The sequence below is a fragment of the Cladophialophora immunda genome (genome assembly GCF_000835495.1).
Source record: "Cladophialophora immunda strain CBS 83496 unplaced genomic scaffold supercont1.1, whole genome shotgun sequence".
NCBI lineage: Eukaryota > Fungi > Ascomycota > Eurotiomycetes > Chaetothyriales > Herpotrichiellaceae > Cladophialophora > Cladophialophora immunda.
The window spans coordinates 7,589,991-7,611,541 of record NW_015622541.1 but is presented as its reverse complement, the minus strand read 5'-3'; the positions used below and the strand labels follow the sequence as shown (position 1 = coordinate 7,611,541).

Below are 21,551 nucleotides of genomic sequence, written 5' to 3'. Positions count from 1 at the left end.
AGCTGAACTCTGTCTTCTAGCATCACCGAAATGATTACAGTCGCTATAGCCGGAGCGACAGGGGGCGTGGGTCGGACAATCCTGGACCACCTTGAACTGAGCGGCAAATTCGAGGTCGTGGTGTTGAGTCGCAAGCTACCTGGAGCGGCGGCGTCTGCGGGCACCAAATATCTTCAAGTCGATTACGGGGACGTGGAAGGACTTGCCAGTGCGCTGACAGAAAACAATGTCCACACCGTTATTTCGACCATCGGCATCAGCTCCCTCGAAACAAGCCAGGCTCAGTGCAATCTGATCAAAGCTGCTGACAGGTCCAGTGCGACAATCCGTCTAATACCCAGCGAATGGTGGGCGAAGACGGTACCCGAGTACGTCCCCCATCAGAGCCAACACCGCCCTTCCTTTCTCAACACGTAGTTGCTTGTTCGAGGAATCCTAATACATGGGCGTTCTGAATCCCAGACTCTTACCTCTAGACCCCACCGTGCAGAGGTGGCTCGATGCAGCCTCGCTACTCAAGTCCAGCTCCCTGCAGTATACGAGGATTGCTTGTGGCTGGTTTATGGACTGTGAGTCATCCCTGCTCCGCTGCTCTGACGGCTGTGGGGGGTAGCACATGCGGCCTGCCATCCAAAGCCTGATCGGGTCCAATACACATTCTGACTGTTCTGCAGACTGGGGAATGCCATACGTCAAGTCTCACCTGTCTGATTTCTCGTGGGGCGTAGACATCTTCAATCGCAAGGCCGCCATACCGGAGATGGTGAAAACGCAATGAGCTTGACTCTGGTCGGCGACGTAGCTCGCGCTGTTCTGCTATTGCTGGAAGCAGAGGAATGGCCAGAGTGGACGTTCGCTGTCGCAGACAGCGTTACATTCAACGAGTTTCTGAGGATCGCCGAGAGAGTTAGAGGTCAGTTGGCTCCCATCCCTGGGCGCGTGATGATGCTCGATGCGAGTCGCAATCAATTGACGCCCTCTAGGGTCTAAATTCGAGCTCACTTACGATACTCTTGAGGACCTGAAGCATGGCAAAGCGACGGTACTGCCGAACCCTGGAGCCACTGTATGGGATGCATCTCCTGCCGAGACGCAGGAGAGAAAAGATTACTTGGTACTGTTCGGGAACTTCTATGTCTCCGGGGTACTGGACCTTTCAAAGGAACCGCAATTTTCTGCACGCTTTCCAGACTGGAGACCCACAAAGCTTGAGGCTTTCCTCGAGGGACTGTGGCAAGGAAAACCGTAAGCATCTGGAGGAATACTTCTGTCTGTTCTCGGGGAATAATCATCCGACATGTAGAAACGTGTGACCAGAAAATCACAGGCAAGCAATACGCGGCGAGGAAACTTGGGCAAGGCTGAGCCTCCCGCGCTCCTTGCTCCTCGGGGCAACTTTGCCGATTTGCGGAATCATCCTGTCGGCAAAGCTTCCTCAGTGGAATTTGTCGTTGTTGAATAAATTCCACAACATGGCCTCTCAGACTTCTTCCTCCACTCGTCTCAAAGCAATGAAGTCCATTCACTCTCTCAAGCCAGAAAGGTGGTCTGTATGAGACCCGGTTTGCGTTAATGTTTCACGCTACTTTCGCCAGAGAATCCGCTCGCTGGTATATATGAGACTTCAACGCAACACATCACTTTCCAGCTGCTTGACTCTTCCCACAAGCTCTTCGTCGTCGAAGTCACGGTCTGCAAGTTTCGCGTCATGCGGACTTGTACGGCTAGAGCTGGTGGATATTCTTCACACATTTTGGTTGCAAGAATGAATGTATTGGACCTTCATAGTTCAACCTGTCCCCGCTTGCACATTGGATTGGTTGACTCCTTGCGTGCCTACATGAAACACCCTTTTCTACTGGTACAATCACATTGTACACTGATACACCATCTTTATAAACACAATTCGTCATGTCATGTCATGTCTTTGATCGCTTCGCTCTGAACGCTACAAAATCAAAAAAAAAGTCGGCAGCCTGAGCTCTTGGACTGGTTGTCGTTTATCCACCACCAGGCTTCGAGTTGCCTAGGTTAGTATTCTGCAGCAAAGCTGACACTTCCTCGGCAGAATATCCGAAGAAGACTGGCCCGTTGAAAATGATCTGGGTTTGGGGCTCTTTGCCCTGGACAGAGTAGTCTGTCCGTCTGTCCGGTGGAGACGTTTTGCGGCTCTGCTCTTGCGGACGTTCATCCCGAGACACTGCTGGAGCCGCCTGTGAACTCGCAGAATGTATCTTTAGATGTGCCACGCCATCTTCCTCTTGCAGGGCACTCGGGGTCGGTTCTTTATCCGCGGGCACCGAGATGCCCCATGGCCGACTAGGAGATTCGCCAACCCGGACCTCCCGCAATGGTTTATCAAAATGTGATACTCTCGGCTCTTCATCTTGGACCACGCCGTCTTGAACTGGAGGCTCGCTGGCATGCTCACTGATTTTCTCGGCCCATTTCTCTACCGCCTGGTTTGACTGTTCTTCGATCCTATCTCGCTCAGGCAGGTATGCTTTGTGCTTAACTCCCAGACCTTGTATCATGTTTACCAAATTGCCATACTTAGCATCAAGCTGTCGCGCGCTGGTTTCGTTGCCCTGATATCTTCGTACACAGATTTCGTGGCTCCGGGGAATTTCGTGCTTATGGTTCTCAAAATATTTAGCAATTTCTTCAGGAGAATGCTGATCGAGGAACCGAATAGGACATTGACCCGGGCGTTGATCTGGGTTGGGCGAGCGTGCTGACTGTGTGTCTTGGTGAAACTCTGCTGCTATGGGATCATCGTGCGCCGACGATGCAGGTCCGTTGGGTATTTTGGCAAAGGGACATCCTAGCGTTCCTTTCACCCCCGGGGTCGTGAAATCCCGCTCAAGGTCTTCAGGGTCGCCGCTTCGGTGCGCTATTGGGCAACGCGCCCCGTTGGCCTGCGGTCTTTGTGTCTTGGACATCTTGTACGTTCGTATGGCTTGCTGCGCTTCGCGGATAGGGAGAGAACATTCGACTTCGGTACAGAGGGCAGGAAATTGTCGGAACTGACGGACGACTTCGCTCGGGGCAATGGAGGATGCCGAAAGAGTACTGTCAACAGCTAATACTTTCTCGTACTGCGCGATTTCAATCAGCCTTCTTCCCTCAGTTTTCAGGCAGATTGAAAATAGTATTCGGGGTATTTTGCAGTTCAGGTAATACATGCAATATCTCGCTCATCGCCACAATAAAATTGCAGCTCTTGATCTAGAGCTAATCAAAAGATTCTCATCATAACGCAGTCTGAAAGGGATAAAAAAGGCACAATGTCAACTCACCTCACTTGCCGCAAAATCGAGCCTCTCCCTCAAGGCCTTCTCGTTTTCGATGTGCGCGCGGACAGTGGATAGCAAGGCATCAAATCCGGATATTAAGGTGTCGATAATTGCCGACTGACTGGCATCAGGGGGAGTCGCGTTCATCGGACTTGAAGACAGTGATGATGGTAAAGTTGATCTGGAGGACTTTGAATTCTTGGTCGGCGAAGAAGTTGCGCAAGGCACCAGCAAAATCAGATGCCGAGCACGACGAAAATCGGAAGCCGCGTGCGGCAGCCAAGAGCAGGAATTAAAGCAGCCGGAGATTGATTCCCAATCAGGAAGACCTTCACGCCGCCTTGGTGCCGTTGTTATGTGGAGGTCAAGAAGCTTTGGCTCCGGTCTATCACGAGCTACTAGGACTGAACTCTCCTGAAGCGACTTCCAGATGGTATGATGAAGAACCCCAATTCTTGACAGACGGTTCAATAAGACTCTAGTGCTTCCGTTAGGAAACCTGGCTAGCTGCGTTAATCTTCGACGCTGCCATCATCGCCCCTGCACGCCGGTATCCCGTTGAAACCTGTCTTTTCGTAGACGTCTAACCTCATGTCCTAGTCCATATCCGCGTCCGAGGCAACTCGAGGCTCGCGAAAGACCATGCCAGGCTCAGAACTTCGATTTGACCCACGCGGCTACTCCACTGCCAGCGGTCATAGCAACTCCTGCGCCCTGGACCACTCCGTTGATTACCGCCAGGCCTGCGCCCGCAGCACCTGCACTTTGGGCAACCGCGAAAGTACTACCAGCTGCAACGTTTCCAATTCCGCCATGAATCCCAGCAGCGAGGGTCCCTTTGTAATGAAAGGCACAAGTCAGTAAACACACGACACCGGGGTGAAGAAGTTGAGACGCGAGGAGTGCTCAAGACACTTGTGCCTTGCCATAGTCCCACTTACCTGCTCCAACACCACCAGCTCCAAACCCTACAACAGAGAGCACCGGTGCAACAACAAGGCCAGGTGCGGCGACAAGAACAACACCAACCGTTCCGCAGGTAGCCAATCCAGGGTTTTGGGCCGTCCACGCAGCGGCCTAGAGGTTTACCGTATGGGTCAGCGAGATATGATTTCACAAAGTCGGGAGATGGCAGGGCGACGCACTGCTGCTGCAGCTTTGGGCCCATGCTCTTTAATCGTTTCAGCCGCCAAATTACCCACTTTGAAGCCCAGGCGGCTCGCTTGTTCGGCCAAAACCTTGAAGGACATTGTGTCTGTTGTTGTCTTGATATGATGTTTTCTGACAAGGCGCGAATGAGATACTTGAAGGGTAGTTTCCTGGTCTTATGGAAGAGAGAAAGGTTAATGAGAGGCTGTTGATAAGGCGGTGCAAGGCAGTGCAAGGCAGCCATTTCGGCCAGCGGGTAAATGTCCGCGTCAAGGAATCGGCCCCCAATCTCTGAATCTCTGCTTGTGATAGGCGCTGGTTTGACAGCAAGGAGCTTCAACCACGGCTTTCTATGGCACACCCAGCGTTTGTCGGTTCTTGTCGATCATCTAGCAGAATTCATTTCTCTCCTTCGCAAAAACGACAATAATAGTGGCCAAAGCTGGGCTCCTGTATACGATGCTCTTTATGGAACTAAATGGGTTGGTGAACGTCAGGAGTGGATTTGGGAAGCTGCTTCAGCCCAGGTTCTTCACCGGTGGGTGGACAACACGACATCTCCGCTGTGGCACCCAAGGTCCATATTATATACGGAGATCCTTGGGCGCTATGATATCTTGTCACAGCCTTACCAATACAACCTTCCAAGCGTCTCGCCACACTACTCTCCTGCCTTCCTCACGTCGTGGTGCTTGGCGTGCAGCTGCTCAACAGGAGCCTCTACTCGATAGGACATCATATTCTTGTAGCTGCTCAGCAGGAAGCACAGCGCGCAAGCCAGCGCGCCAAAAGGTGCCCCGATGATGAAAATGGTGCGGATTGAGTCGGCATACGCCTGCTTGAGTGCCTCAGAGCCTGCGGCGATGATATCTGCGTTCACTCCAGGGATGGATGACAAACCCGACTGGTTGCCGCCGGCCAGTGCACCGATGAAGGCCGGAATGGAGCTTGCCGGCAGCCCTGCCTTGGTGGCTGCCTCTGCCAGATACCTGGGGATCTTGTTGGACAGGTTCTTGGACAGGGCCGCCCCGTAGATCGAGGTGAAGATGGTCGCGCCCACGGCACGGGACGAATTGATCACCGCGGTGGCCGTCGCCAACAAGTGATGGGGCACGCTAAGCTGAACACCCGCGATGATGAGGACAATGGGCGCACCGAATCCGAAGCCGGCCACGGCAGCAAAAGCCAGCTGATTAAAACTTTGCCCGGGCTCAATGGTGGCCAGGCCAGCAATGCCTGCGGCAAAGAGCAGGAATCCAAAGGCCAATGGTTCCCGAACCACCCTGAATCTGGTGCTGACGTATCCCCAGATTGGGGTGCTAATTGCATATGACACCCAATAAGCCATGAGTCGTGCAGTCGATTTGAGGGCGTCCGTAGTAAAGAGGGAAGTCGTCCTAGACGAGAGAATGTCAGCCTGCTAGCAGAGAAAAGGTGTAGGACTGCACGGTGTTCATACATGATGGGGTAAAATATGATGATGGTAAACAAGACGATCCCTTCGATACACATCAAGGCGACATAGATCGGGAACGGCCTGGTCCGGCCATTCGGACCTTTTTGGAACATATCGTGGCTCATGATCCCAGTCTTGGTGCCCTTCCATTCCCACGCTCCAAAAGCACCGAGAACGGCGATACCCAGAATGAGCGTCACCAGGACTTTGGCGTTGGTCCAGGCATAGAGGTTGCCGCCCAAATTGAGCCCGACAAGGAGGAGGACAAGTCCCGAAATCAAAAGCCCAGAGCCGAGCAGGTCAAGGCGTCCGAGTTTTTGCCAAAAGGACAGATGATCAAGTCGTGTGTGACGTTTTGGTGGTCTATACCCGAAGAAGACGCCCATTGCACCAGCGGCCCATATCGCGAATTCAATCCACTGTTCGAGAGATATTAAGTATTGGCCGTCTTGATAGAGTGATTGAATGTCACACATACGAAATACTTGCGCCACCCAGAGTTGCTGCTACTCCTGGCGTGGGCATTCTGCGTTGTCAACGCTCCTCCTATCAGAGGTCCGCTGATATTTGATAGGGAGGCAGCCAGACTGAGAACTCCTTGAGCCACTAGACGAGGTGTTTAGAAGAAATAAACAGGAAGAACGACAGGGGAGAGAGACCTACTTGGTCGCCATTTCCGAGGCAGGATTTCACTGGGCACACTGTAGGTAAGTGGTACTCCAGCAAACCCAAAACCGATCAAAGTCTGAGCTGCGATCAGCCTATAAATGCTCTTAGATCCTGGTGCGATGCCGGCACCTATCATAGCGACGAGACACGATCCGACTAGTAGGGTTTTCCGAGCTTGGAAGGTATCCGATGCCATACACAGGATGGGGCCAATGGTTGCTTGTACTAGAACCAGGGCGTTTGTGACCCAATATCCAACAGTGGTGTTGTTCAGGTCGGCTTCAATGAAGGAGAGCTTTCATCAAGACTTAGTCGGCGCCAGTCTGAGACAACAAAAGATCGTACTTACCACGGAGGGAGGACCGGAGAGAGACATGTTCTGGCAGTAGATCAAAAGAAGCATGGATCCATAGGCAATCCAAGTGCGGATATGAAGTTCAGGCTCCTCTTCACCATCGTTATAAACGAAATTGCCCAGCGTGACGGACTCGGAGTCGACATTGTCGATGTGGATGGTTGTGGAAGTGGATTCAACCTTTGTTTCACCTGGATCCGCCACTCCTCCTTGGACGATAGTATCTTCGAGGGGCTTTGATGTAGGTGAAGACATACTTGCAACTGACGGATTGGCAGTAATATGGAAGGGGTCAAAGCAATAGAGAATAGAGCAGGAATCAAGAACTATACAGGTTTTATGTCTACAATCATGAGCTCACCTTGTCTCCATGAACTTTAACCCCGGTCCCCACGAAATGGCCACCCGCGGGGATGGATAGGTTAGACGCTTGCGCTCGTCCTTTCAAACATGGTTGTGCTAAATATGAATTAAAGTAGCAGTGCTCAGTCTGGTTAAGAGATTCCCGGGAGATAGCATCCCAGCACGTGGTCGGATCTCAGGTAACCGCGGCTACAGTAGTAAATATTTCCTATTTAGGCACTCGTGAAAAGGAATGTAAACTTGCGATATATGGTTGACTAGCTAACATAGGCATTGTGCATCGACCCCGGCATATTTGGACAGATTGGAAAGACAGTCCGATCCCAAGGTTTCGTGCACTGTCTGCCGATCTATACGCAGCGCTATGTGATATGGACATCGGTTTCGCACTATTGCTAAGAGGTTGATGTGTATCAGGATTCATTGTTTAAATCACAGACCTGTCCTTGTTGACAGAGACATCCCCAGCACGCTAGGTTTACCACATCTCATTCCGCCATGGGTGAAAGTGGGAGTTTCGATATCGCAGGTGTGTTCGCTCTGATGGTACCCTCTGAGGCAGCTGACCAAGCCACCGCCCAGAATACTGCGCATGGCAGGAACTAGGATACACATGGGCACGTTCAATCGATACGAAAGTAGGCCCCCTCCTATCCCGACAGCAAAACTTCATCAATTGACTCTAGGTTTGTAGGACTGGAGCAATTTGGGCACAATCTTTACTCCTAACTTCATGGTACTAGCATGCGTATCATAAACAACCCGACCTCACGCAGAAAGCTGACCAGACCAGTTCGATTACACCGAAGTCTATGGATTCAAGGAAGAAAACATGTCACCTACTGACTACGTCGCCTTGATCCAAGGCTCGCTTAGTGATCCAGAAACTGCGACACAGCATCTCCTCGCCTCGTCCAAGGTACGAAAGCTGTCAGCTACCACAGCGACCGTCGAGTATCAGATCCGAGCGGCACACATGAGAATAACCAAAAATCCCCGGAAAGAAGTTGCCAAGGGTCATGCCCATGGGATCTTACAATTTTTCTACCGAAAGCTGGACACCGGCTGGAAAATTTCTGGCATGAGGGCTGTGGGTGATTTTATGGAGGGGGACATTTTGGAAGTGTTTCCAACCTGGCCAGGGAAAGGGAATGATGTCAAGTGGGCATACTAGTAGGCAGCATTACTCGCCTGTCTGATAGGAAGAAGATGTTAGTTTTCAGCAGCGTTGCTACAGATTCTCGCCGGGTTGCCGGAAGCAAAACCACTATGGCCCACTCGTCAAATATTCAATATAGATTTCTGACAGAGGTCGGCAAAATGGTCTGCCTCGATTATGCAACTACTCGGACGACACACTGTCAGAAAAGAACAGGCTTTTTGGGACATACCTAGGTAGCTTCTCATTCCGACCCCGTGACTGTTACTGACCCACAAACACTCAGACCACCGTCAAGATCACCGGGGCAAGGAGTGAATTCTCCCCGCCCCGAGTATGGCGGGGTCTCCGTGTCGCGGTTTCACTAAAATGCTACAAAATGCCCCTTCATGAGGACCCTGAATTTATATACTGGACAAAGGACGGAAAGCACAACTTTTTGCCATCACATAATATTCTTCTGGAAGACAAAGTCTACGTTATTGTCATGGCAGCACCCGACATCCAATTATCACCATCCGAATACGGTGTACAACATATTACCGACCTCGATGCCCCATCAGCGCAAAAGGTCACGGCGCTGCTCAAAGAGAATCACGAAAAGTTTCACACATACTGGAACTTCAAAGGCTATCACAACCATCAAACCCACTACCTGCTGACGGCCTACGCGCTGGGTGCCAGCCCAGATAAGCTGCAGAATGCTTTTGACACCAATGCTCATTATCAACGGCCACTGGCGAGGGCCGATGAACAACGAGTTCAAAAGCTCTACGATGATGACTATTTCCTCTCGCTGATGAGCAATGAGGACTATTATGCCGACTATCTCGAGTTTTTCACACGCAAGTTTCACGAGGAAGGCTGGCAGACGGTGGTGCATCGCTACATGCTCTCGAAGACAAAGCTAGCTGATGAAATGTTGGTAAGACTTTTTGCTGGTATGTAATCTCTGGCTTTCTCACACGTTGGGCACATTTGACTGATATAGAGACTGACAGGTCTTGTCCACCCACTCATCCATTTTGGATTTGGCGTCGAATTTGAACAGCCAGGCATCATCGCCGAAGCCATGGCTCAAACAGCGGTGCATCTCCGTTGCTTCGCCCCATATCTGTTGGGAAGTGAGAAGCTGGCGTCAGGAACGCAGAGCAAGCCGCTCATCAACATCTTCCAGGAGATCCGACAAGACCCTTCTCTGTACGACTTGTCTTACTGGGACGGTGGATCAACTCTTGACGACAACGTCTTGGGCAACGCTCCACCGCGATTGACCGAATTGGCCGCACAATGGCAAGTCAGCCCAAACGAGCATGACCTCGACCAGGCGACGGCAGAAATGATAAACGTGAATGCCTGGGTGACAGCGTGCGCGCAACGTCCGCCTAAGGAAGTCAAACTGGACTTCTTCCTGATCCACCAGGTCAACGCGGCTATCTTTTTCTCCGCCTTCAACAAGCAGTCCTGGCTGACCGTGGAGGACAAGGTACGGCTGGTAGAATGGAAAGGCCGGCTCGACTTGATCACCTACGCCTCACGCATCGCTCCCGAGTTACACGAGAACGAGCTGGCTGACTACAAACCACGAGTACCCGACCAAGCCTCCTGGAGCGCTCTGGTGAGCCGTGCCAACAGGATCGAAGACGACGGGCACATCTCAAAGCTCCTGCGGGCGCTGGCGCATGGTCAAGCCATCTCTGGTCCATACGAGAATCAGCCGGGGCTCAGTCATCGGTTTCCACTGAAGGGCGACGGTTGGCTCACGCTGGCCAACATGGCCGTCGATACTACAGATTCGGTACCTTACCTGGATCGATGGGTCCGAGGGGCAGGTGCCGATCTACCCTGGGATAAGTTTGTGAACCGAGGAGAACGGGTCGATGATGGGAAGAGATATGGGCTGAAAGGGGTCCTACAAGCTTGAACTGTTTGGAATTGTGATAGGATATGCAGATCTGTACACAGTCCTTCGTGCAGAATATGGAAGGCTATCACCATGTCTACCCAAATACCTTTTCTGTTTCGGCGCGAAAAGCTCAGGCGTGAGACGATACTCGAAAGGACATTCAGATTCTCAGATTTTACGGACAACACGTAGAGATCAACAGCAGGGCAGTCATACCAGATCCGTCTCGCTGTCCACAATCTCTGGTCTAGACCCTCCTGTCAAACGACAACCAGTGTGTAGTCACGCTCTTGGAGCAGCTTCGTCCTAGAAGTCGGATTCAATCACATGCCGACCGAGTGCACGACCATTAGTTAAGCTTTCCCCATACAATTCTATGTTTCCCAATACTGACTGAAAAGGTCCGATCACGGGATCGCGACATCTCCCATTGGGTTCGTCCCAACTCCCTCCCATCCCGAGCAGAAGCCCTATCCACGACAGTAATTCTTCATCAAGTATTGACGGTAATAAGGTAGGCAACAACGGACAGGCTAATAAATGTCTCGATCACGGGGAAAAAACGGCGGATATCCGATTCATCTCAGGTCAACACTATCTGGCGTAGTCTTGCTAGACCTGCGCCCGCTTTGCCATTCCGTTTCTCTGTACCATCTTTTGCCCTTTGTACCTGCCTGTGAGCAGACTCTCGCCCATCAAACACCAGATTCCCTGCATCAGCTCGACCTTGCTTGATCTTCGTTCACTTTTTCAAGATCATCCACCTATCTATCGACACCGAAAACTATGGGAGAAGCTCGAGTAGCCGTCCCGGGCTCCAACCCTGCCATTCCCTTGATCTGGAAAGATCCCGTCGACTTGAAAGAAGGAAAATACCCTGGCTTTCGGCCAAATCATGTGGAAAAGGTCGACGGGATGGAAATCATGCGTGACGTAGCGGTGCCCATGAGAGACGGGATCAAGATCTACGTCGACGTCTTTCGTCCTCTGGGCGTCTCGAAGCCGCTACCCACGCTGATGACCTGGTCCCCCTACGGCAAGCACGCCCTCAAGACCTTCGACATGTTTCCGGGTAGCGGTGTGCCCAAAGGCTCGGTGTCTAAACACGCCGTCTGGGAGGGTCCTGATCCAGCCTACTGGACCAAGCGAGGCTACGCCATGGTCAACGGTGACAGTCGAGGGTCTTGGTCATCTGAAGGGATGTTGGAAATCCTGGGCCCCCAGCTGGCATACGACGGCTACGACCTGATCGAATGGATCGCCGCTCAACCCTGGTCCAACGGCCGCGTCGGCACCTGTGGCGTGTCGTACCTGGCCATCGTGCAGTGGCGCATTGCCCAACTGAATCCACCTCATTTGGCTTGTATCAACCCCTGGGAAGGCTTCACCGACGCATTTCGCGACCACACGCATACGGGCGGCATCCCGGAGACCAAGTTCATCAAGTTCACTGACTGGTCCTGCCAGTTCTCGCTCAACAAGACTGAGGACTACTACGCCAACCAGCAAGCTCACGAGATGATGGACGCATATCACGAGTCGAAGAGGGCAGAGAATCTGCCGGCCATCACCGTGCCTGCGTACGTCGTCGCCGACTGGGGGGACTTTGGCATGCACACGCGTGGCGCGCTGAACGGGTTCACCTACATCCGTTCCAAGGAGAAATGGCTGGAGGTGCACGGGCAGAAGAAGTGGCAGTATTTCTACCAGCCCTCTAGCTTGCTGCGCCAGGAAGCCTTCTACCAGAAGTTCCTCAAGGACGAGCCCAGTGAGATCGACTCATGGCCGCGAGTCCGCATCGAAGTGCGCGACAGGGCCTACGAAGGGTTTGTACGGGCCGAGTCCGAATGGCCGATCAAACGCACCCGCTTCGTGCAGAAACACCTCCAGGCGCCATTCGGCCAGATGCGAGACGAGTTCCTTCCCGGGGCATCGGTGGCCAGCTACGAGTCCTTGTCCACGACCGCCAACGCCACGTTCGTCTACACGTTCAACCAGACCACCGAGCTGACGGGGAGCATGCGCCTACGTCTCTGGGTCTCGACAGACGAAAGCGATGACATGGACCTCTTCGTGCAGCTGGACAAGCTGGACAGAAGTGGAGAGAAGGTCCCCTTCGTGGCATTTTCCATGTTCGACGACGGTCCGCTGGGTCTGGGGTGGTTGAGGGTCAGCCACCGCGAGCTCGACCGCGGACTGACCGAGTACAACCGACCGTGGTTGACGCACAAGCGCAAGTTGATCTTGCGGCCGGGCGAGATTGTCCCCGTTGACATCGAGATCGTGGCCACGTCGACCCGGTTCCTCAAAGGGGAGTCGCTCAAAGTGACTATCCAGGGCACCGACATCTTTCGCAATGACAAGGTGCCTCAGATGATGCTTCACGGGGATTCGGCAAATAAAGGTCGGCACTTTATCCATACGGGCGGGGTGTTTGACTCGTATTTAGTCATGCCTGTGATCGATTGATTGAATTAGATAGACACGAGACACAGCCCATGAACATGAGCCTCAATTAAAACAGCAACCTATAAATTTCCGTGTTCTTAGACAAATATCTGATGCCCCATAAATTGTAGACCTTCATGGGGTCTTTATTCCGAGATACATCAGTCTGCATGGGCTCCATCCACAGAGACCAGCATAATTTTTAGAATGAGAAAGGGCAAACTTCGAAATATTTCATTGTATGGCTCGACAGTTTTCCTTTCGCTCCATATCGAACAACCACCTTACTTCCCGACTCTCTCACTGCTTTGACATTCGATTGTTCCTCCTTTTCAGCTTTTTCAAATAATGATCGCATTTTCATTCCCCGCTCTAGCCCTCCCTTCCGTTCCGCAGCAGTGATCACAGAAAGCCGCATAAGATCAAAGCTATCACCGCGAGAACACCTCTTTCCCCTACAGCTCAAGAGTGCCCCTCGTCCACTTGACAATTAAATCCGTGACGTTCTCCAAACTCTCTTGACTATCCTCGAAAAAATGCTCACCTGGCACGAACTCCAGCTTCTTGTTCTCCGCGCCGACCATGTCGTAGATATGCTTCGCATTCGACGGAAAAACACCCACGTCCGCCATACTCTGAATTACCAACGTCGGAAGTGAAAACTCTGCCGCGGTCAGTTCAAACCGCGCCTTGCTCTCCTCCAGACTCCACATGCTCAGCCAGGTCTCGATGGTACAGGCGCGCGCGAGCAGGCCGACGCCATTGTTCGCGGTCTCCGGGTCGCCGTAGAAACACGTCCGCGGGGTGCGGTCCGAAGGGTCAATGGACATGTCCAGAAAGCGCAGGTCGGCGAAGGTGCGGTTGACCGAGAACATGCGGTCAGAGATGCCGGCGGCGTTGAGGCGTACCCGTTCGGCCTGTGCCCACGCGGTGATTCGGTGATTTCGTTGTTTCTGGGCCTCACGATAGCGGGTCTGGAACTCGAGACTGTAAGGTGGGCCGTTGGCCGGGTTGTACATGTCCAGACTGGCATCGCGGCGGGTTGGGTCGTTCTCGTCCAGCACCGACGGGTCCAGGTACATGGTGATGGCTTCTGGCCTTCCCGGATGGGCGTTGAGGAAGACGAACGCGTCGCCTCCTCTGAGTGCCGGGTCCTTTTCCGCACGGGCCTGGAACGCTGCCATGAGCGAGCCACCTCCAGAGTTGCCGATGAAGACCAGTTTCTTGACGGGCGTGTTCTCGACCAACCACTTCGTGCCCGCCGCCACGTCGTCGAGAGCCTTTTCCAAGATGAATTTCTCCTCCATCTGGCGATACCGGATCCCAAAACCGAGCACGCCGTAGCCGCGATGCGCCAGCGGGCCGGATAGGTAGTGGTTGGAGAAGTCAGCCGAGTGGTGGCACAGCATGAATGCCACCTCCGGGTTGCGGTGTTTGGGCTTCCAGTAGGAACCGATGCAGGGCCATTGTCCTGTGAGAGCGCGAGTAGAAGACGCAGACTCGACGCCGACGAACTGCGACTCGACATCGTGGTATATCTTGTGTCGGAACTGGCTAGTCATCCCCAGCGCCATTGCTTTAAATCGATTGTGCCTGTTGAATGGATATATATATCTTTCGAAAACTAAATCTTATCTGGGGCTTCTCTCGATCCTGCGCGAGAAAGATAATAGGATAACAGCCCGTTTTGAGGAAATGGAGATGTACACTGTCGCCAGATGAGGTTCAATGATGTACGTATAAATTAAATATCACAGGCTACACTTGGACGAAGGTCTTCAGGTCGTATAGAGCTTTTTGAGGATTTCAGCTGTCATTCAGCTATCCTATTTGATCATTTCGTGGCTTGAACACGCCCAATTGACTGCACAGCCCGAAACGAATTTGTCAGCTGGGTAACCTAGTGAACAGACAGCTTTCGACCCGGTGGCTGCCATCGAGTGGTGATCCCGACAAGAAAAGGGGCAACATGGGTGAACCGGAAAAAGCCACAGGATACCTACAGTATCCCGCCAGTCAGAACGACCGGGAAACTTTGGGACCCAAAACTCGTCCGCGGAGACTAAGGAACTGTAATGACTTCCCTATGATGGGACACCATGCTCATTTCCCCTTACATGCAGAAAAGGCTGACATAACAGGTTGTTCCATAGCAGTGTAACACGATTTATTGAACGTTGCCCTCGATTTGTGGACGTGACGATCGGAAAACACTCGAGACCGAAATACCTCGCTGCGGACCAGATTCCGACGAGGCATCGACTTCTCTCTGATTTCAAACATTCTCTGCTTGTAAAAGGTTCCTGACTAATTTATCCTCTTCTGCCCTGAGCAGATGTTGAAAAATAAATGTTACTGGATAACTATTTCTCCATTCGTTAAGCCAAAACTTCTGGCTTTTTTTCAGGTATCAGTCTGTCAATTTCGTGTTTCACAGGACTTCTCCGTTTCAACAACAATCCAGTATTGGTTTTCAGTCGTTCCATGCTCAAAGCTCAGCTGCGCCGTAATTAATTTGGGTCATCCAAGAGGGCTGATAGATACAGAAATCGAGATAGCTTTGATCAAGCCAAGCTTATCCATGGAGATTATTCAGGCACAAGGACGTTTGTCCGCCAACAAATCTTATCGGAATTGAAAAGGCTCGGAGAAGCATTCCTAGCGAGTTGCAGTTGTTTAGTCGAAGAACGCTTTTTGTTTTGAACCTATAGATACACATCTTTTGGGGGGGCATATTACTCACATCCAGCGTCCATTCCTGGGAGAAAAGGTCGAGGTCAACATGTTCAATCTCGTCAGTGAGGAAAGAAGACAGGAGCATGTTCGTCTCAGTCTGGATGACACTCTTGTCCACCAAGCCCGGGTTGTTTGCCTGTTGCTCGAGCTCCGCCACGATCCCTGCATTGAATAGGTTTTCATCTACGGGGGACGCCACCGAAAGGGCTGCTTGGTAAAAGACATCGTTCTGCTGCCGATCGTTGCTTGATGCAATTTGACCAATGCCCGACTCGGAGAATTTGGCTCGAAGCAGAGGGATTGCTTCGACTGCGAGATGGGATATCTCACTGAGGACCTCGAGCGCGGCGATGACGGTCGAGAACATGGACATCACCGATTGTGGGCTGATCTGTTGCTTGGCATGCAGTTGAAACAAAGACGAGCCGGTCCGGACCAAGGCAGCCGTCATGTAGTCTGGGTACGGGTCAAGGAGGAGAATACTGGGCAATCCTGGTCCCGCGTCGTGCTGCGTAAAATCTGTTCGCATGGCAAGACTGACCGCATTGACAATGTTTCGGCAGGCGCATAGGCGAAGAGAATATGGACTCGAGTCGGTATCGGTGAAGACGAGGGTATCTGGACACGAGTCTGCTAAGATAAGACTGCCCATCTGAAACTGAATCTTTAGGAGAGCTGCGGTTTTCTTTAGTAGCCCGTCTCTCCCAGCTTGTTTGCTTTTCGAGGCGAACTTACTATAACTCATTTGAGTGGAACGGCTCAGATAGATAAAATCTCGTTGACACAGAGACAGGAGCGGTTCAAAAACCTCCTCAAAACGGTTACTGTCTCGCCTGACGGCTTCGAGGGCTTCATCCAGGGTAATTTCGGACACTTGATGGTATATGGCATCTTGCACGCGAATAATGGCCGCCCAGACCAAGACTTTGAACGCAAATGCGTGCTGCAGGATGATGATGACTTTGCTGTCATCAAGCGGCGCACGAAGGTTGTGGAGAGCCCGATGTTCTTGTTCAAACACGTCAGTTCGCCTTCGGATTGTGCTCCATACCTTGACTTCGCCGCTTCTTCCCGGTAACATGATCGAGGGTCGGCATCGAGTCAAAGATCGAGTCGTGTCCAAGATAATTCCAAACCAGTACATGATGTCAGCCTTGACCTTGAACTCGTCCTCAATGCCGGGCTGCTGATCGGAGGGCCAGTGAGATTGACTGTTCGCCGCTCGAGGATACACTTCCGGCGCAAGTAGTCTTGCAATCGGATCTGCATGAGCCAGTGTGTCCGGCACGTTGGAAAGCAAGTGATTGTGATGATTCAGCGCCGCGTCAAAGCACAAGGTTTTGATGCCGTTTCCCTCATCGATTGAAGAGGACGGGACGATGGCAAATAGATACAGAGCCAAAATGGACCTGTATGTTGGTTTGGACATGGCCGGATATATGTTCTGTCGTGCCTGTCTCCAAAGATTTTCCGATAACTCTCGCTTCAAGTTTTTGCGGGCTTGAATGGTGTTGGCATCGCCTGTGCTGCCGCCGAGGGAGAGCCATCGGACCGCATAGGCGTACACGGCAAAGGTAAGAGCACGATTGATGCCATTGTTGACATCTTGGCGGATGGTTTCGGCAAAGTGATCATTGTGGTTCGTCGGTGAACCTCCCGTCTCGCTGTCCAGGGTGATTGCAAGTCGTGAGATCAGCGTCGTAGGGGCCTACATAAATTTACATATTCTGCGTCAGTACGCACAGGGTTGAGGTTGACACCGAGGTAGACTGACATTGCTTGATTGGACAAAGGGGCATCCTGAACCACCTATCCACAGCCCTATCCTTGGTTCGAGCAAAGTAGTGAAGACATTCCACAAGATTTGGTGCAGCTGCAGAGCTTGCTGTGTCCGAGATAGGGAATCTTGGCCTGTTGATGGGAGGGGAGCTATCTGGTGGCTGTTATCCACTGGCACAGGACGGTCAGCAGTCGGATCCGCGGATTTTGCTTGCGCAATGGTATTCTTTTGTGAATTCACTCTTTGTTTGTGGCTTGCCGGGACTCTGTTCGGATCGTTCAGTCGAATGCGGCTTTGGGAAAAGGTACACTTCAGCCCCTTGCGGGCACAGTTGAAGCAAGAATCGCCACTTTGCAATCTCGAATTACAGCCGAGTCTCGACTGACGGCAGGCATCGCAGCTCGAGTATGGCTTTCCTTGAGGCATCGGGTCTGAGAGAGCTAGAAACCCGATCACTCTAGTAGATGCATAGGCGAGACGCAGACAATAATATTACCCGTTGTGGCTTCAAGGGAAGTTGAGAACGTCACGCCAAGGCCAAGGCGGGGATTTCCCCAGCCCGGGTTTGGCGGGGCAAGTCCGGGGAAGAATTGGAAGCGTAAGGGAGAGCGGAGCCAGAGAGCTGGCCAGAGTAAGAGCCCTGAGGGTTTGTAGCTCATGGAAGCGTATTCAGGCAAAAGTTGACAGACCTCGACTCTATGGACCAAATCATGTGACGGAACACTCCACACTCTGGCCAATATCATTTAGTATGCCCTCTATAACAGGCCTCGTCGTCAGTCAATGAATAGACCCCCAGACACGATAACGTGAGTGCCATTGATCCATCGTGCCTTTTCGTCACAAAACATGGCCACCGCGTAAGCAATCTCGCTCGGAGTGCCCGCCCTTGGTGCCACTGGTGTCTGTGAGTAGATGGAATTCAGGTATGTGGAAATCTCCTTGAGTGCACCACGAGCCTCCGAAAGTCCTTCTGTCGATGTTGGTCCTGGACTGACTGCGTTGACAGTACACCCATATACTGGGGGCAGTTCTTTGGCCCAGCATCGCGTAAAAGACTCGACCATGCCCTTGGTTCCGGCGTATATCGTCTGGCCGGGTCCTGGATACTTGCTGGACGAGCTCACAATATTGACAATCCTTCCCGATCCCCTTGTCATGTGCTTCACGGCAGCCTGGGTCAAGAGGAAAACACCTCGGCCGTTGACATTGACCAGTCGGTCCCATTGCTCCAACGTCTGTTCTTCGAGTGGCGCGCTCGAAATGACGCCCGCATTGTTGACGAGGATGTCAAGTCGACCGAACTTTGTGACGGTCTCGGCAACCAGTATGTTTGGTCCATTGATGGTAGACAAATCGGCTTCAACGATGATTCCAGGTGATTGGAGCGAGGCATACACTTTCTCTGCCCCTGCTTTCCATGCCGGACTTGGATAGTTGATTACAACCGTTGCCCCTCTGCCCGACAATTCCTGCACAATCGCCGCTCCTATACCTTGCGAAGACCCAGACACAACAGCAACCTTGCCTGATAGACTGCTACACCCTTGTAATTGTGCCTGGTAACTTATCGACGACATGGTTGTCAATGGGATTTGGATTGGGCAAATTTGTGGCGGCACAACAAGTATCTTGCCGATCTGCTGTAGTGTTTTATCCCCCTGAATTTCGTGTTTCACATGTAAATTACACCCTGTGATCGGTGATCCGTTCTATACCCCGGAGGCCACCAACTTGACTCTTCAGTCCCCATGGGGAGGGAGAAAGCGCGAACTGTCTAGAGGGTCGTGGAGCTTTCCGATCACCTGACCTGGAACCGCTTGCGGGTAAAGCGCACTTCGGGTGTTGCGTTGGTGCCAGACCATTATGTCAAGCGACATCAATTGGGCGTTTAGTATAGCCTTTCCGCGGGCAATGGGTATGGCTTCATTGAAAGGTCGACTCATCCGAGCTCGAAGCCAGTCGCAAGCCTCACAGACCAGCAGGATCAGCAATAGAAGCACCTGAAGCCGTTACATATATATCGAGCATGTGTAAGACTCCACTCTCACTGAGCAGAAAGACCAACCCAGACTACTCATTGTGCAGTGAGCCAACGAGTCGTTCGCCGCTTGGAGAGAGCCATATCCCTCCACCTCCTGTTTGCTGTTAAAGATGACGGGCTTCCAACTTCGTACGCTCAAACAGTTGGATGATACCGAAGGAACTGTTCGGTTGCACGATGGTAAGGCAGCCCTCGTATATGTCTACCTTGGAGTGCTGCTCATACTCTTGAAGCAAGGGGCCGGAGTCATGAATTTGGAGACCACGACTTGGTGCTCTTCCCTCCCGTCTCTCAAGATCCCAACGACCCGCTACGATGGCCAGCATGGAGAAAATGGGTCGCCTTTGGCAGTATGTGTGTACTGGCCTTCCTTTCCAATGCTGCTGTGGCCGGAGTCTATCCCGCCTTCGTGGAGATCTCAGTCGAATTCGCAACGCCATATGCTCAAGTGACAGAGCTATCGTCGTACCTGGTCTTGATTATCGGCTGCAGCGTAAGAGGAAAAAACCATTTATCCTTGCCGTACACTAATTGCTAATATTGAGGGGTAGAACTTTGTTTGGGTTCCTTTGGCTGTCTATTATGGCAAGAGACCAATCTTCCTTGTCAGCTCGGCGCTTCTGGTTGCTTCTACAGCCTGGGCAGCTCGCGCCACTAGCTTTGAGAGCCTGCTTGCCGCATCGGCGCTGACTGGAGTCGCCGCTGGCTCTACAGAAGCAATTGGCGCCGCCATTGTCAACGTGAGTCACGTCCTTGCTGTGCTATGGCGCCCCTAGCTTACAACACATAATACAGGATATCTATTTCCTGCACCAAAGGGCCACTAAGATGAGTATCTACATCCTTTCTCTGGCCTTAGCAAACAGCTTAGGCCCCTTGATCTGCGGATACATCATTCAAGGCAAGTCTTCTGCTGTTGCTTCAAATCAGGCAACTCCCCTCTGATCATGTGTGCTTCAGGTATTGGATGGCGTTGGGTCAAGGGCATCATCTCCATCCTGTCAGGCGTCAACTTTGTAATGATCTTGTTCCTTGTCCCCGAAAGTCGGTTTAAACGAGACTTAACTCAAGTTGAGGACGTCAATGCAGTTCAGCCTCGAGAGAGCATTATTGATGGAGAAGATCCTGCTGAAAAAGAAAGCACTCTGGCAAATGAATTCGAACTGGCACCGATTCCGACAAATTCCTCGACAATACCATCCAAGATGTCCCAGATGCAGCTTCTCGCATTTTGCTCAGGCGTCCCCAAAGACATGAATCTCTTGGAACTGTTCCTCCGCCCTTTCCCACTCATTGCTTATCCGGCTGTTCTTTGGGCCACTTTAGCTTGTCAGTCCCCATCCCTAGAAGAGCTTTTGTTCCCTCTCTCTGATATATTTGAACAGATGCCGTCGCGCTGGCTACAAGTGTCATGTCATCCGTCGTCAACCCTGCTGTCTTACAAGCACCCCCGTACAACTTCAGCAGCGGCACCAATGGATTGATCAACATCCCCAGCTTGATCGGCAATCTGGTCGGCGGCTTCCTGGGCGGCTGGTGCACAGATTGGGTCGCCGACAAATGGAGTATCCGCAACCAAGGGATTTTCAACCCAGAGGTCCGACTCAGTATGATCACAATCCCACTCATTCTTACGACGATTGGAATGGCTCTCTTCGGAGCAGGACTGGAGGAGAAATGGAGCTGGCCTGGCTTGTTTGTATCTTTCGGCCTGATCAGTGTAACTTTAACCGCCACAAGCAGCATCTGTATGACCTATGTCCTGGATGCGTACTATCCGGCAGCGGCAGAGGCATTGTTGTTAGTTAATGCCCTGAAGAACATCATCGCCTTTGGATTCATCTACGCCGTGTCTCCCTGGGTTTCGAAAGTCGGCTTCAAAGCGGTGAGTTCTCCGTTTCTCCCTTCACAAGCGACCCACTCTAATAAGGTCATGGCTATCATGCAGGCTCTAGGTGAGATGGCGGCAATCTTCTTTGGCATCACTGCTCTGGGATACGTTTTGATGGCCTTTGGAAAACCAATCCGACATTATACCTCGACCAAATGGCGGATCATTTTGTGGTAATAACGGCACCGATGTCACAACCAATTTGCTTGGTTGAACACTCTCCCTCGCTCGGGGATCTTCAATCTTCTCATTTGGAGCTATGACAGAAAGGCAGTGAAGTGTGCTTTTCAATAGGACTT

At 52.0% G+C, this 21,551-nt stretch overlaps 5 protein-coding genes across 5 annotated transcripts; 2 read left to right on the top strand and 3 right to left on the bottom strand.

The window, feature by feature from the left end:
- Positions 1-1,718: 1,718 nt before the first annotated feature.
- On the bottom strand, positions 1,719-3,525 carry PV07_02227 (uncharacterized protein). Its single transcript, XM_016388825.1, has 2 exons — positions 3,300-3,525; positions 1,719-3,098 (listed from the first exon to the last, which is right to left on the bottom strand). The coding sequence occupies exons 1-2, from the start codon at positions 3,441-3,443 to the stop codon at positions 2,001-2,003; spliced, it is 1,242 nt and encodes a 413-aa protein (XP_016255753.1). The 5' UTR covers positions 3,444-3,525; the 3' UTR covers positions 1,719-2,000.
- Positions 3,526-3,744: 219 nt separating this feature from the next.
- On the bottom strand, positions 3,745-4,628 carry PV07_02226 (uncharacterized protein). Its single transcript, XM_016388824.1, has 3 exons — positions 4,442-4,628; positions 4,238-4,373; positions 3,745-4,132 (listed from the first exon to the last, which is right to left on the bottom strand). The coding sequence occupies exons 1-3, from the start codon at positions 4,544-4,546 to the stop codon at positions 3,948-3,950; spliced, it is 426 nt and encodes a 141-aa protein (XP_016255752.1). The 5' UTR covers positions 4,547-4,628; the 3' UTR covers positions 3,745-3,947.
- A 478-nt stretch (positions 4,629-5,106) lies between these two features.
- PV07_02225 (uncharacterized protein) lies at positions 5,107-7,180 on the bottom strand (the record flags this gene model as incomplete). Its single annotated transcript, XM_016388823.1, has 5 exons — positions 5,107-5,842; positions 5,905-6,320; positions 6,380-6,507; positions 6,565-6,865; positions 6,920-7,180. The coding sequence occupies 5 exons, from the start codon at positions 7,178-7,180 to the stop codon at positions 5,107-5,109; spliced, it is 1,842 nt and encodes a 613-aa protein (XP_016255751.1).
- A 606-nt stretch (positions 7,181-7,786) lies between these two features.
- PV07_02224 (uncharacterized protein) lies at positions 7,787-10,371 on the top strand (the record flags this gene model as incomplete). Its single annotated transcript, XM_016388822.1, has 6 exons — positions 7,787-7,817; positions 7,871-7,926; positions 7,983-8,024; positions 8,082-8,378; positions 8,734-9,388; positions 9,449-10,371. 6 exons carry the CDS (start codon positions 7,787-7,789, stop codon positions 10,369-10,371), a joined length of 2,004 nt encoding a protein of 667 aa, XP_016255750.1.
- Positions 10,372-19,471: 9,100 nt separating this feature from the next.
- On the top strand, positions 19,472-21,429 carry PV07_02223 (uncharacterized protein; the record flags this gene model as incomplete). Its single annotated transcript, XM_016388821.1, has 6 exons — positions 19,472-19,541; positions 19,595-19,854; positions 19,913-20,101; positions 20,157-20,193; positions 20,322-20,690; positions 20,747-21,429. The coding sequence occupies 6 exons, from the start codon at positions 19,472-19,474 to the stop codon at positions 21,427-21,429; spliced, it is 1,608 nt and encodes a 535-aa protein (XP_016255749.1).
- Positions 21,430-21,551: the final 122 nt, after the last annotated feature.